Below are 16,871 nucleotides of genomic sequence, written 5' to 3' on the forward strand. Positions count from 1 at the left end.
AATACATCAACTTAGTGCTGTGGATCGCCGGATCGGCTTTCACCGTGGACGAAGCCCGGGGTCATCACATGTGGTTGCCGCTCCTTTGTCGAATCCACCGGGCGTGCCGTTCTTGACCCCGCCGCCTTTGCACACTCTATCTCGGCCTCAGCTCACGCTAAGCCGCGGCTTTCGCTCACGCTAGGCCGCTGTGCTTTTCGTTGTGAAAGCGAAACTACTTTGTTTGGTCTTCCAAAAGAGGAAACGACTACAAATCAGTGGTTAAGTTGTATTTACTACACTGTTCCAGAACACTTCAACCCAAATATCCAGATGTGTGCAGCACATTTTATGGAAGACTGTTTACTGATCCTGGGAGAGTTGACTACAATGCCGGCAGTTCTGACTCACATTCTGTAAGTACGTTTTCATTTAAAGAATTTGCCACTGATGATTCAAACGTGAGTTTTGGGCAGTAGAGTAGCACTTGTTGTTTCTCATTTCTCCAATCACAAATGCAGACAGGGTTTTATGTTTACGCGGCGCGATGCAAACGCAACGCATAAAAAGACAGTATAAGTCATTATAATCAGTAATTATGTCCCCACTGGATGCAACAAATGCCTAGTTTATAATGGGTTTTATTGATTTTGTCTCATCGCTCGGCCGGACACTGCATCAACAGTATGGTGAGGGGCGTAACATTTCCGACACACGCTTGAGGTATTCGGCCAATCACAACGCACTGGATAGCTGGCCGATCACAGCACACCTGGCTTTTCAGACCGATGAGCTTTGTAAAAATCGATGCGTTTCAAAAAGGCGGGACACAGAGGAGAAACAATAATGTACAGTATGTGGAAAATAATGTGTTTTTTAAACTTTAAACCGCATAAACACATTTCATTACACCAAATACACAAAATAATGTTATTTTTAGCAGCATCATATGACCCCTTTAATGAAAGGGTTTGAATCGGTTCACGCTTCTGGCTATGAATCAAACGATTCAGAATCGGACGCCTCACGAAGTCGTGTTGTTTGGAGCAATTTTCACTCCGCGAAATTAACGCGATAGACGCAGAACTATTTAGTTGGAAGCACAAGAAACAAAAATAGTGCTGAATTGAGTAGATAATTACCTACAATCCATTGAAACAAAACCTTTAAAACACTTTTCGATTTGATAAAGACGACTTTATTATGTTCGACACCTGCAGGTGCAACTTGAGAATGAATCATGAGGTAGGCTACCTCAGGTAAAACATTCTTCAGTTCACGAAAACACCTCAGGTACCGTGTTATTTATTTATATTTGTATAGGTGGTATAGGTTTTGAAGTCTAATAATATTGTACGTGATATGGTCATCTTTCAGTACAGTGGGTTATCTAAGTGTTGTGTCACGTGAACAAGTAGTTTAGAGATGATTTTGCTGCGGTTGCTATCTATCAAACTAGGGCTTAACTGCATTTTGCAAACCAACATTTGGTTATTAGAGCTATTCAAATGAGCATCATTGTGAATGTCGATAGTCGTGCTAATGCATTTATCTGTGTGATGTTAGAAGGTTGTGTAAGTCGTTTTGTAGCTTATTTCTTCAGTGCTCTTTAAGGATTGGAACAGAAAGAATGGAATTCTGGAAATTACAGTACTGTATTTTGTCATAGTACATCCAACTCAATATCATTTCATACTGTATACATGAGGGGATAAAAATCTTTTGTTGAATGACTTTTGGCACCATTTTGAACTTGGGTTAAGTTCAGTATTTGCTTGCATGCATTGTGCATACTTACAATATCATTAAAAATAAAGGATGTAAGTTATTAACTTATATAAAATGTATAAAAATTTAGTGTTTAATCATGTTTAAATAGTGATTCAAATGAAAAACTTAAAAATAAGAAAGCAGGTATGACCTGCAATATTCTAGATACATGTATATTTAGTAAAGAGCCATACAGGTACAAATGAAAATTTATTTTTTCCCTACCACAAAATGACTTCTAATTTGCCTCTTTGCATTGGAATTTAAAATGCTTTTCTCTGTTTTAACCTTAAATAATACAACTGTAAATGTCATCTACGTAATAATCAATGCATAATATGCTGTAATGTTTACAAAAAATGCTGCAAATACCAGTTTAGTGAAGCTGTCATCTATCCAACTTAAACCCATTCAAATGTATTGCTGGTTTGTTTGGAGAGCTCCGTGAACCATGTGACCACGCGGCGTGATCAAAGCTTGTCGTAACTCTGTTTTTCAGTGGCTCTGGCTTTTAACTGAAGAGCTACATTTTACGATTGACGCCACGTGAAGTGCTCCTAAACGGTATTTATTGTTTGAATTGAGTATTAAAGCTTACAACATTTGAAAGCTGACGCTTTGTTTCATATCGCAAGCAGGGTTGCCACTTTGGCGTGAGATTTACATGGGCACTTGGGCAGAGTGGTGAAGCAGAGCCTAAAAGAGTGTCTCACGCCAAATGTGTAAGAGTTGGCAACCATGGCTGCAGTTTTGTGAGATTTGATTTATCCAACTCCAGCAGAGGGCACTGTGGATTTGTTTTTAAACATTGTTTCCAGTCTGTCTGTCCTCTAGTCCAGAGAATAATAATCAAGATCAAATCCCAATAGGTTTTGCTAGCAAAATGCAACAAAATTGTAACAAAAATGCACTCTCAAAGCATGCTTTTTTTCATTTCCTGGTGGGTTTGTGTCTGAACTCTGCCTATCTGTACTGAAAGACTATCAATTCTTGTATTAAAAGACAACCAGTCTGATTTGAGATTAAATACTGTAGTTGATCATTATAAAAAATCCTGTATTTTGAGGATAAGGTCATGCAGTATTTGCTGTTTAAGATGAGCTTTATTGAATGCAAGAACATTCTGCACTTTGCTTTGCACAGATAGAGTTTTGAAAAGCATGTCCTTCAGCAGCCACTCAAAATACAAGCACTTTGAGATGCAATTCAACTTTATTGTGTGATATTATTATTGAATTCTTTGAGCGCTGCATGCTTTATTAAATCAATAGGGCACAGGAAGCAAATCACTCTAGCACAGGGTTCTTTCTCTCCTCTGGCGCTCTGTGTTAAAAGTGATTTCAGGACTTTTTTTTTCAAGGAACGGAGAATGTAAAAGCATGAAACATTTTACATAAGCATGCCCAACCTCCTCACAGTTTGTGTCTGGAAAACCAGAAAAAATAAGTATTGAGCTGTTTCTTAGGTGGTGACGCATTAATAATTAATTCATCATTTGGTGTTCCTGTTGGCTCAGTGGTAGAGCATTGCCTTTGCAGCCTGAATGCACTGTAAGTCGCTTTGGATAAAAGCGTCTGCTAAATGCATAAATGTAAATCAGTTGATGATGGATTAGTCTCCAGATTATTATGCATACCTCAATAAGTAACACATATAACAATTCAAGCATGCAAATCCTGTATCAGCCTGTGGTGTAATGTGGCCAGGTGTGAATGATTTATTTGTCCAATGACAAGATCAATACAGATCTGGCTACAAATGGCTGCATGATAGACCTCTAAATGCTCTTTTCTCACAGCTGACACTCAATAGCTTGTGAGAACATTATGATGAATAGAATGTATTCTATTGCAGAATACTGTACGTTATATATATTGCAATGCATTTCCGTTAATTAATCTTTTTATTTTTGACTGGAGTATGACACATTTGGCAACGTATGAGACAATTCACTTATCTAATTGGCATATCTAACTGCTTTGCATTATGTTAATGACACAAAAAAATAAAAAATTGCAAAACAAAAGTAATAATTAAAATCAATACCTGGCGTCTGTGTATTGATTCGGTATTGTGATAAAATCTTATTGCAGTACTAGACAGTATTGATTTTCCTCCCACTTGTAGTCTTCACAGATCCTAAGAGATACTTTATATTCTCAGCAGGTTTCACTTGATTTAATTTAATTTAAGTATATAGTTGAATTTAAGTCATTTCTTGGCTTTGTGGTGAGATTTGTTGTAGAGCAAGTCCTATGTGTCACAGAATATTTTTACATATGCAAATTATTTTACCAACAGCTGATGTGCATTGTGCTGTATTATTTATTCATTCACTTAAAATAATTTGTAAAAAGTAATAGCACAGTCTGAGGTGTCTTTGGTGACTAGCTTGTATAGTCTAAACGGTGATATCAGATGCCAAAACTCATTTATAGGAGCTGAATCGTTTATGTAAATGAGACCTTTTCCACTCATGTATGTGACACATCTTGTTTATTTTCCAGACAGTTTAAAACTGCAACAGGATTTGACTTCAAGCGTATCAAGATTGGCCATTGCCCTCTTCCGGTTGCGATTTTAGATCTTTTCTTCTTCTGACATTTAAAACCCCCACTGTGAGGAGAGATGGAGGTGAAAGGACAGAACATTCCCAGAGGTCTTCAACAAGATAGCTCTTACCAGAACTACCCCAGTAAGTGGCCCGTTTAGCTCATGATGATTTTTAAACATGCCATATTTATTAAAAGGAGATGAATGTACACTACCATTCAAAATTTTGGGGTCAGTGAGATCTTTTTTAAAGAAATGAATACTTTTATTTGGCGAGGATGCATGAAATTAATCAAAAGTGACAGTAAAGATGTTAATAATGCTACAAAAGATTTCTAGTTAGAATTTTTGTATTTATTCAACACAGAATCTTGACAAAAAATGTATCATGGTTTCCACAAAAATTAAACGGCACAACTGGTTTCAACATTCATAATAATATGAGCAGCAATTCAGCATATAAGAATGATTTCTGAAGGATCATGCGACACTGAAGACTAGAGTAATGATGCTTCATCAGCTTTATTATCACAGGAATAAATTACATATTCAAATATATTTAAATAGAAACTGTTATTTTAAATTGTGATATTATTTTATAATATTACTGCTCTTACTGTATTTGTAATCAAATGCAGACTTGGTGAGCGGCTTTTTACAAATTTTCAAACATCTTACTGACCCCAAACTTCAATGGTAGTGTACATTTATCTTTTTTAAATATGATTTTATATAGACAATACAGCATGGACTGCACAAAACAAAGGTCCTATAATATATTGCTTACTGCACAAAATAGAAGGATGTGCTTAGAAATTTCTAAAAGTGGGGAGACATAAATATCTTGGAATATAGTTTAAATTTTGTTTTTGGACTAGACTGGTACTAGGTTATGCATTGAGTGGTTTTATTTCAAAAGATCAAAGCAAATTTTATTCTTCACAATCTGTTCCTATTAACTGAAGCAGATAAAAATTAAATCGTGTCTTTACCACATTCATGAATTAAACCTCAGCACGTATTGTTTGGACTGACAATTTTTGATTGGCAGAGCTAAAGCAAAAGGAATAATGTTTTGATTCTGTCATGGAAACACAGACCCCAAAGCCAGCCCCCCCCAACACACTGTCTCGAGTCAGTCAGTCAGACCGCGAGTGTGACTTCATTTATCTTTGTTAGTGCACTGCTGCTCTGAAGGGCTAATTAGTCCTGTGTGGGGATGGAAGAACCAGCCAAGGAGAAACAGTGTGTGTGTGCATGGAGAACGAGAGAGAGAGAGACCCAGGTGTGTGAGCTTCAGTAAAACTACAGAAAGCAAATCTTTTCAAAGGGATAGTGCTTTTTTTACTTACTGAGGTTGTGTCACATGGGACGAGATCTTTTAAGGAGAAGTAGAATCTAAAAAAAAGGATAGTGCAGCCTTCTCACCTTGTGGATTGTGTGTATGTGAGAAAAAGAGAGGGAGAGTCGCTGTATCTAATCATATGTTTGGGGAAAGTATGTTAGGTCCCCTGAGGCTCCTCTCACTATTGCTTTCTCTTTCTTTTTTCTTTTTTAATCCCTTACACATTCATTCATTCTTTGCAAAAGCACAGATCTTTATGTTTTCTAAAGAGAACGTGAGTGGTGGTTGCAAAGATAGATAGACGTCAATAAAATCAAATTATATATATATTCTATACTGTTTTGTCAAAGTAAATATAAAACAATGAAAACAGAAATGTATTCATATTAAATAAGTGGATTAAGGCATCACAACAGTAAAATGTACACAATATTTTGGTTTATTACGATTTTTAATTTTGCTTATTCGTTTTATATGAAATTATCAGATGCAGATACTAGGTGTTTTTGGGTAATTGCTAATTAAAGAAGAATACATGAGTTATTCTTTCCTGTGTAAAAGTTATTGCCATGGTGCTATAGTGTTTTGTGAGTGGTTATAGAGAGTGGTTACCAGGGTGTTGCTATTCATTTACTTAGGTGTACTGATGGTTTTTAAAGCATGTTGCTGTGCATTTGCTAAGGTGTTGTGGGTGTTGAAATCTTTTACTGATTCCAAATTACATGACCAAAATTGTGTTTAGTAATGTTATCCATTACATTACACATTTTAGGTAATATAATCAGACTACTTTTAGATTACTTTTGAAGTATCTCGTTTTTCACATTGATTTAAATAGGATAATCTTGTACCATATTGATATAAAAATACAAAGAGTAAGAAAATATATTCCATTTGTTGTTATCAACAACATGAAGTGCATTAAACATTATATTATGCCAAGTAGGGCTGCACAATTAATCGAATTTCTAATCGCGATTACAATTATGAATGCCACAATTACATAATCATTCAAAGCTGCAATTAATCGTTTAAAGTCCACTTATGTTATTCTGCGTGCTTAAGATGCATTTGTTACTTTCTACATGCTATCTTAAGGGTTTTTCCCATTATTTAAATTTTAGTTTTAGTATAACATTATAATACCATTCATATTTGTACTTTTTTATAATTTAAAGAAGAAACCAATCCGATTTATAGTTGACATTTGAGGCTTAATACTATAGAAAATCACTAAAAGTTTTTCAGTTTAAGAGTGTTTTCAGCTTGTTTATTTTCATATAAAAATGTGGCATGCAGTTGCATCTAACAGTGGTAGAAACATCATTCAATGTAAATTGTGATCATCGTAATTAATAATCGCAATTACAGTGTCAAGGGAATAATCGATAATTATGATTTTTGTCATAATCGTGCACCCCTTATGCCAAGGTTTCCAAAACTGGGTTTGTGAAGAAACTGTAGGGGGTTTATGAGTTTCCAATCAAGTCTGATCGCTTAGAAAAGTACTACACCACGATTTGAGGTAACTCATGTCTGAAGAACAAATAATATGATTACACACTGATTTTAAATATGTATGGTTAAGGGTTTGTTCAAATCCTTTACATTAAGTATGAAAAATAGTAGTAATACTGCATTATTCATTTTCTCTTTTCATTTAGGCAAAGTGATGCTAGTAGCTGTCTATTGGCACATGCAAATCAATTCATTTAGAGTAAAGTGTGTGTCTGTGTGTTTGCTCCTATCCTAAGTGGCCTTGTGGTACTTGATATGATTACTGTGTTCCTTGATGGGTGTGCATGCATTCTCTCTCTCTCTCTCTCGCTCTCTCTCTCTCTCTCTCTCTCTCTCTCTCGCTCTCTCTCCTAGCATCGTGTTTGGTTGTTTCAGTCGGATTTGTGAACGTGAGAGCACGTGTGTGTCTGCAGTGCTGCTTGGCCATTTGAAACGGCAGTCTCTGCCTCCTCTCGGACCGTATGTGTGTGCGAGTGCGTGCATGTGTGTGTCCGTCCCAGCTCTCCGTCCTCAGGGAGGAGGGAGTCTAACAGGCTGTTGGAGATCAAAGAAGAGACATTTCATTTGGATCAAGGACGGAGCTTGAACAGTGCTTTGGGATTTCTTAACGGAAGGGGAGTGAGTACGGGAGCTGGAAACTCGTACAGTGTCCTGTGAAAGAGTAGATGATACGTTACTTAAGTGTTAACTGAACGTTACCTGGACAATTTTGGAGGTGTTGTAGAGCGCAATTGTTACCTTTAAGGTTTCAGCACACTACTTGAACGTTACCTAAACATTTGTTTGTGGTAAAGACATCATGGCTGTGCAACTGATGCCCGAATCTGCCGTCTGCCTGCTTATGGTGAGTACAAAGCCAACTCTGAACACACACACACACCCACTTAAAAACACCCTCGGGATTGAGTTATGAACTATCTGTCACATCTGACTTGATGGATTTGACTGCAGCTCAATTTTTCTTTTTACTGTACACACACACACACACACACACACAAAAGCCGAAGCACATGCACTCCGCAGCACCGCCACCAAACGCTGACCGAATTGCAGCACAGCACACTAACATTGCAGAGAAAAACCCCTGACAGGTATCCTGACATCAGCACCCGTGTGTCATCTCTAGTACTACTGCCTCAGTTTTGAGAGACTGCCAGAGTTCGGTGGACACACATTTGCAGAGAGTGTGCATTTTGAACACTGGGGTTTCATTACTGCCCGATGGGCTTGTTTTTAATAGTGCTGATTTTTGTTTCGCTGACTTTGTATGCGTGCGCACTCACGCCGTTTAGCTGAATAAGGTGGATTCAATCTGTGAATTGTGTGATATCTGGTGGATGATGATTATTGATTGTGTGCACCTGTTTCAGTGTGATTTAGTTGGTGTATTGTGCTTTTGAGAGGTGTAGAGAGAGGTTGTGAAGCTGAAAGAGGGAGGCGGTGTAGTGTAAGATCACCTCTGGAAAGACAAGGAGAAAGCATGTCACTGCCCCACCCCTCTGCCCTACCTGTAACAGCTGTCTGTCTCCATGGTGATAGGCCACGGCTCTTTCTGACATGTTGAGGGGAAGGCGGTGAGACAGACAGGGAGAGAGAGAGACAGAGCAAAGTGCTCTGCAAATAAGCTTTCATCTTCTATTTCTCATTTTCTTTTATTCCCTTCTACCACCTTTGACACTTGCGTTCAGAATACCTTGGAATCAAATCCAAATCCGCAATTGCTTTGGAAGATCTGTCTGGGGATGCAGTGGTATAGGAATTTTGGCTGTTACTGATATGAGAAGAATACATTTGTACTGTTTTAAAAATGTACAGTAAAAAGGAGATAATATATACAGGTACAAGTGTACTATTTTTTTTTTTTTTTAATTTAAGTTTTCGGTTTCAGTTGGAAAAATTCAATGATATATCCATACCATATCAGTCACTGCTAATAAAGTAAATGATCCAATAAATTCAATAAATATTCACTTTTATACTGTATCTATCATCCATCCATCCATCCATCCATCCATCCATCCATCCATCCATCCATCCATCCATCCATCCATCCATCCATCCATCCATCCATCCATCCATCCATCCATCCATCCATCCATCCATCCATCCATCCATCCATCCATCCATCCATCCATCCATCCATCCATCCATCCATCCATCCATCCATCCATCCATCGTTCTATCGTTCTATCGTTCTATCTTTCTATCTTTCTATCTATCTATTGTTCTATCTATCGTTCTATCTATCTATCGTTCTATCTGTCTTATCTTTCTATCGTTCTATCTTTCATTCTATCTTTCGTTCTATCTATCTAAGAATCATGTTTCACCACTGTTTTCTGAATTGGTCAGTAGGCGTCAGAACTCTCATAGGGCAAACACACAAGCCACTATTAGTGGTGACTGTCTTGTTCCAAAGTATAAGACCTCTTTTGGCCAGTCTGCTTTCTCGGCAAAGGGGCCAAAACTCTGGAATGCTTTACCTACTAATTTAAAACTAGAGACCAATGGTAATGCTTTTAACAGAGGACTTAAACAATGGTTAAAAACCAAACAACAGTGCTCACATGAATAGTTCTTCATACCAAATTATTATTGCGATATTGTCTGATTATGTTGTCTTTGCTTTATAGCTTATGTATGTAAATCATTTTGAATGTATTGTTCCTTCTTTTTTTTTTTTTTTTTGTAATTTTATGGTATTTTTTTCCCTTTTTCTTTATTAGTATCGTTATTATTACTTTTATTGTTAACACTGTTATTGGTTTTATTTTATTAATTAAAAATTTTTTTTCTTTGGCTATCTGAAAAGCCTCCCGTGGACTGGTATTGAAAATTAGCATGTGTGCTAAAACACTTAAGCAAGTGCATATGGTTTGTCCAATGTAAGTGTGATGTCCATGTTAAATAAAAATGTAATAATAATTATCTATCTATCTATCTATCATTCTACCTATCTATCTATTGTTCTATCGTTCTATCTGTCTTATCTTTCTATCGTTCTATCTGTCTTATCTATCTATCGTTCTATCTATCTATCTATTGTTCTATCATTCTATCTGTCTTATCTTTCTATCATTCTATCTGTCTTATCTATCTATCGTTCTATTTATCGTTCTATCTATCATATATCTATCTATCTATTGTTCTATCGATCTATTGTTCTATCGTTCTATCAATCATCTATCTATCAATCATCTATCTATCTATCTCTGTCTGTCTGTTGTTTTATCATTCTGTCTATCATTCTGTCTGTCTGTCATTCTATCGATCCATCTTTCTATAGAGAGATAAACAGGATGATAAACAGTATAAATGCATATCTTCAGTTCTCCTTGTGCTTGTCAAGTTCTCTTTCTCTCTGTTTATTATCATTCAGAAATGTTGCCAGGACGGTCAAATGATTCACACATGCACATTCACACATGCGTTCACATATAAATCCCATTCCAAATATAGACAGCTGAACATGTTGAGTATTCCTAAGGGCACTTCATCTTCTCTTGTTTTTAGGCAGTGATGATTGCATTTCCTTTGTATATTGTGTTCATTAAACAGCCTCAGCGGCTGTATGTTTTTATAACACCAATGTGCACACTCAAGTACACACTTTATCGTGTTAAATCTGTGGTAACACATGAAATGTTAACATGAATTTGGGCTGCCTTTGGATGAATATTAATGATGTATCTGAAGCGAGCATTAATATTTCAGTCAGGACGTTAATTAAGACGCTTGACATTTGTAAGAAGCAACAAATCATAATAAAACACAAGCAGAAATCCATGGGAAACACTGTGGCTGTGTCATTCTCATTCTCTCTCTCTCTCTCTCTCTGAGGGGGACATCTGTGGGTAAATGGCTGCCAGCCTGGCTGATGAAGGGCCCTCGTTCCTCTCGCTCTCATTAGTCTTCCAATAAAGGCAGCGAGCACTTCATATTTTCATTCATCTCCTGCATTTCTCCGAGATGCTCAGACAAGGTTCAATGTCACGGTGACATCACAACACACAGCGTGTTCCTTTGAAGCACAAAAACCTAGACGGTAAAATATGATCAAAGTTATCGGCCGATCTGGGGGGATGCTGAAAATTATGCGCACAGTATGAGCAGAAAACTGGCTCTTTTTTTTGCTGTTTACGATTTGCATGTATCAGGGGACTAGAGTCATACTGTAGTATTCATAAATAAATAAAAAAGTAAAACTGAACATCTTTAGCCATTTTTCTCAGTAGATCTGGTGGGACGTTGCACATGATCAGAGTAAACTGGATTTTTTTGTTAGTCGTTTATAATTTGCATACATCATGGGATTGAATATCTCTTGTGCTGTGCTGAAAATTCTCTATCTAATTCCTAGTCAAAAATGAACAGCCTTTTAAATATTGCTTGTAAATCTCTTATTATGCTACATTATCACCAAATCTTGGATTAAATATTTTTGTCGTCATGTTTTCTTTCAATTAGCACCGTTTTTGTATTACTTTTTGGAATTGATTGAGCTGAGTATATGCACCTTATTTTTGTGGATCTTTTTTTTTTATCAAAAACTGAGATGCACTATTATCTATATAATTTGTGTAGGCATTTTTTGACTGGTAACTCCACAAGTATAACAAGATTGAAAAAAAAAAATCCCCCAAAAAGTACAAAAATTATCCGTTTTTTTTTTTTGTGGGAAGTTGTTATGCACTATGTGAGAAAATCAGTCAGTTTAAGTCCAATAGAATAACATTAACTAGCATTTTCAGGAAATCAGTTGTTCCGCTTTATGACACCTTGTCTGATGATTCCTAGTCTGAGACACGCCCTCCGCCCCACACCGCATGTGGTTCCTGTCCTGACCCATCTGTTCGACTGCCGTGGTTGCAATAATTGTATACGACCCCACCTATCAGCTCCTCCTTAGCCATTTTGCCAACATCAAACTAAATCATTTTTACAGAAACTGTCTGTGACTGAAGATGTTAGCTTAACAAACTCACATCTTCTGCTTTGTCAAAATATTTTATTTATTGTCAACACACTTTTGTGTCTGCGACAATCCCTCATCACACATATCTCTTTTTATGATGAATACTTTATTAGTTTCAGTATCCTGCTGTCATATCATGTTATTACCAGCGCAGTGTATTAGCTCAGCAATGCAAGCTTTCATTCTGGGAAATTCTGGTCCTTATGGGAACTGCATGTGCACAGAAGTGGCATCTGTGTGCACTGTGCTCCATCATCAACCCGCATCTCTTGCTCCGTACTATTTGTGTCTAGATCAATAGCCTTATCTGTCTGAGATCCTCTGGGATGTGCAGTACAGCTCTGTGACCATCAGAATCTCATTACGACTGCACATGGTGGCTTTTAAATGCATTCTGGTATTGGTTGGTATTTCTGTTTGTGTCGTTTGTCTAGCGCTCCTGTAGCTTAAACAGTAGTGCATGGTTTTAGCAACTCCAAGGTCATGGGTTTGAGTCTGATGCATGGTTGAACCGATAAAATATGTAGCTTGTGCTTTGAGTCACTTTTGATAAAAGCATAGCAGAGTGTAAATATGATTGAATTGTTAAAAATGGTAGCAAATTTGTATAAATGATAAGGGGCATTTAGGGTAATTGGAGAGCTGGTAAAATAGTTAAAATATTAATGTCTCAAAACACTTAAAAGGAAAGTTCACCCAAAAATTTAAATTTGCTGAAAATGTACTCACCCTCAGGACATCCAAATTGTAGATGAGCTTGTTTCTTCCACAGAACAGAAATTTAGCATTACATCACTTGCTAAATAGGGCTGTGCAAATAATCAAATGCGATTTTCATGCGTATCTTGTCAGTAAAGCCGGTTCTGTGAATAGTAGTAAATCTCCAGCACGTGCTTTCAGATGGAGCGGCATTTACTACACAGATTCGTAGATCTCTGACAAGCTACGCAAAATCGCGTTCATAATCGGCAATGAATTGCCTGCGATTTTGAACGCGATATTGCGTAGCTTGTCAGTGAACTATGACTCTGTGTAGTAAATGCCGCTCCATCTGAAAGCACGTGCTGGAGATTTACTACTAATCACAGAACCGGCTTTACTGACAAGATGCGCATGATAATCACATTCGATTATTTGCACAGCCCTAGTCCTAAACAAATATGTTGCTGTGTAATATTTTGATGTGAGAGGACAACATGCGATGGACTTTTTCACTGGAGGAAGCTTTATTATGGATTATGGACTTGTATTTTGGCCAGAAGTAATAGTTTAAAGTTAAAACACCTTGATGATTTTGTTTATTGTTAGTTTCAGAAAATTTTCATTTTTGAGCGAACTGTTCCTTTAATTTTGTCTATAGCTATGAAATGTCTTCGCGAAAAGTTATTTTAACTAGTGTTATTTTGTTTATGAATTATTATAAAGTTTAAACTGAATCTTGCATATTACAGTAGTAATGTTGCAAACGTTTCATGGTGAACATGGTAATTCTTAGCGGCGTTATGATGATTTTGTTTATTGTTAGTTTCAGAAAATTTTCATTTTTGAGTGAACTGTTCCTTTAATTTTGTCTATAGCTATGAAATGTCTTCGCGAAAAGTTATTTTAACTAGTGTTATTTTGTTTATGAATTATTATAAAGTTTAAACTGAATCTTGCATATTACAGTAGTAATGGTGCAAACGTTTCATGGTGAGCATGGTAATTCTTAGCGGCGTTGCATATTGGGGTTATCGTACTGGCTCTGACAGTCGCTGCAGAACAATACACAAAGGCTAAGGGAGATTATAGTCAAACGTAGAACCGCTCAGAATAAAAAATAAAAAATCTGTTTTTTTTTCATTCTCATTCTTTCGTTTCCTCTAGCCTTTCTCTAGCCTTCTGTCCTTAAAGTAATATTGACAATTTTATTATATATTTTAAAATGTAATTTATTCCTGTGATGCAAAGCTGACATTTCAGCATCAGTACTCTAGTCTTGAGTGTCACATGATCCTTCAGAAATCATTATAATAGGCTGATTTACTGCTTAATAAACATTTGTTATTATTGCCAATGTTGACAACGGTTGTGCTGCTCAATAATATTTTGAAAACCATGATGCACTTTTTTTTTTTTTTTTTTTTTTTTTTTATTTTTTTTTTTATCAAAAATAAATAAATAAAAAATAAAAAAAATTATTTTAAACCGATTAATTACAATAACTACAATAAGATCTATATTGTGTTTAGAAAATAGAGTAAATTGCCATTTCATTGTTTAATTATTTATTACTGTATCAAAATGTGCCAAATTTAGTCAATGGCTAATTTTGAAGGTCAAAGAACAACGTATTAGACATTTCTATTTATTTATTTATTGATTTCATTGATTGATTGTTTGATTGATGTATTGATAGATTGATTGATTTCTGCTCCTGCTGCTGTTGCTACATCTTTCAAAAATATGCAGTCGCCCAAAAAATTTTTGAAAACCCTGAGCCCCTTTTTTTTTTTTTTTTTTTTTTTTTTTTTACAGTTATGTACTACTAAAATAAATGAATAAAAATGTAAAATAAATAATTTGTATAAATGATAACCGTAATGTCATGTTATTAATATTCTTTTTCTATCGTAGTGGTAATTGTTTTGGTAGAAACTATAGTGTCCATAGTAAATTTTTGTTAGGGGTAGTAGTGAACACAGATGCTCTACCTGCTCAGGTGTTTGGACAGTGGACACCAAGGGATTGAGTGCTGTCTGTTGAGACTCTTCTGAGAGAAGCAGTTACAGTGGGGCAAAAAAGTATTTAGTCAGCCACCAATTGTGCAAGTTCTCCCAATTTTTTTATCTCCTGTGTTTATCATTTAATAACCTCTTTTCTGTCTTGTCGATTTTAATGCGGCACTGGAGAGACGCCATCCTTCACCTGAAACATTTCTGCAAGAGGTTCACTTTTAAAAGAACCACAGATCTGGGGAAAGTGTGTCAGCTGCTCTATAACATTGCACTTCCTCAAAGAGTTTCTGCAAGTGTAAAGGACGCCCTTGCTTTGGAGACGTTCTGACTTTATTATTTTCTGAAGGTGTAAAGCTAGTCTCAGACAGCACACCCACAGACCGCCTACAGCCCGTACACAGAACACAACAATGCCCAGAGCTGGATGAACTCACCAACTCTGATTCTGACTGGTTGGCTATCCAAAGGTTTTGCACCGGTCTACCTGGAAACAAAGTTGTTTTTAAGGTAAGAATTGCAAGAATTGGCACTTTGAGGAAGATCTAGTCACTAACTGAGACACTTAGTAGCAAGTAAATGAAATATGCTTGGACAAAACTGCATATTGTGATTTGTTTGGAGTTATTTCTATGAAATAATCACATTTAGAGCAAGAGTGGAACAAAGGTGGAACTTCAAGGTCTTACTAAAGTCTTGCAAAAGTGTTGCTGTTTTTATAAAAGAGAGGCAGATGTTCATGACATTTTTGATTTTATTAAATTATATAGGCCTACATAAAATTGATTTTATTAACTTTATTAAATTATTTTAAGTGTCATGAGTTTTTTTTTTACTTTGCTATAGACTTATAACAGACTTTAGATACTTGATCATCAAGCAATAATCATAAACAGGAGCAGTTGTATTAGTATTATTTTTCTGATGAACTTTTATTAGGAAATCGGAATGTTCATTTCAGTTATTTTATTTCTCCTATAGCCCAACCGACAGTCGTTAAGCCATTATTAACCGTTAACCGACAAGATTGTTAAATTACAATTAAATGAAATTTGAATTGATATGTGGATGTGACCCATTAAAATACCTAAATTAGTTTTCCAGGGATTCATTTTATGCATGCAAAAAGCAGCATAAACAACAGAACGTGAGGATTCACATGGTCAAGTCACGCACCTGCAGCGCTTCTGAGAATGAAGAAACACATTATAAAGCTATATATAAAATAAATAAATAGGCCTATATGCTAAATATATTTTTCTAAATAATTAATAAATTAACAAAACGAAAGAAAAAAACTGCAACAATTAGCTGCATATATGCAGAATTTAGTTTCATTTTTCTGATGCGCTCTTGAGAAAGTGGCATCCTCTTTGTTTCCTTTATTTTACAAAAGCACAATGTTTTGTTTTTATTGTGAATGTACACAAATAAAAGAAATATTTAGAATAGTTTTGAATAATGTCTTACTCTTATATATAAAATACAGTCAGTCAAACATATTGAAAAAAACATGCTATTTTATTTCCCCTAATTTCAGAACAAATCCTTTCAATTTAACGGTAGAACAGAACTCAGAACAAAACAAGAATTGCACAATTGGTGGCTGACTAAATACTTTTTTGCCCCACTGTAAGAAGCTACTAACAAGCCAAAGCAAATTAAGCCTAATTTAAAATGTACTCATCGCTCCAATATCCACGTAAAACATGATCTTCAGAACAAAATGAATGCATTTTAACTTGCAACGTACTAAAGCAACATCAAATTAAGATATGTATGTTTGAGAGGTAACTCGTCAATTTAATAATATGAATATGATTTAATGCGCTTTTGAACTACAGGGAAACGGTGCTTTAACGTGAGCAACACGGACGCTGCCTATAGGCTAATTCTGTCATGTGACAACACATTTATTTGCGTTAAAGCCCCTTTTCTCGACAAAAAGGGGATTTTTGCGACATTTGAAGTATCGATATAAAATGTATGCTGTAAAGTTAAACGGAAAAAGATTGTC

At 35.9% G+C, this 16,871-nt stretch overlaps 1 protein-coding gene across 1 annotated transcript in view; it reads left to right on the forward strand.

Annotated features, from left to right (window-relative positions):
• Positions 1-7,851: 7,851 nt before the first annotated feature.
• frmd4a (FERM domain containing 4A) overlaps positions 7,852-16,871 on the forward strand; it is a 156,729-nt gene continuing 147,709 nt past the window's right edge. The window contains exon 1 of the mRNA XM_016243363.1: positions 7,852-8,009. Within this exon, the coding sequence (XP_016098849.1) occupies positions 7,965-8,009 (45 nt within the window). The 5' untranslated portion in view covers positions 7,852-7,964. The remainder of the gene's footprint in view (positions 8,010-16,871) is intronic.

Source organism: Sinocyclocheilus grahami, unplaced genomic scaffold, assembly GCF_001515645.1.
Source record: "Sinocyclocheilus grahami isolate Dianchi unplaced genomic scaffold, SAMN03320097.WGS_v1.1 scaffold22.1, whole genome shotgun sequence".
In the NCBI taxonomy this organism is placed as follows: domain Eukaryota; kingdom Metazoa; phylum Chordata; class Actinopteri; order Cypriniformes; family Cyprinidae; genus Sinocyclocheilus; species Sinocyclocheilus grahami.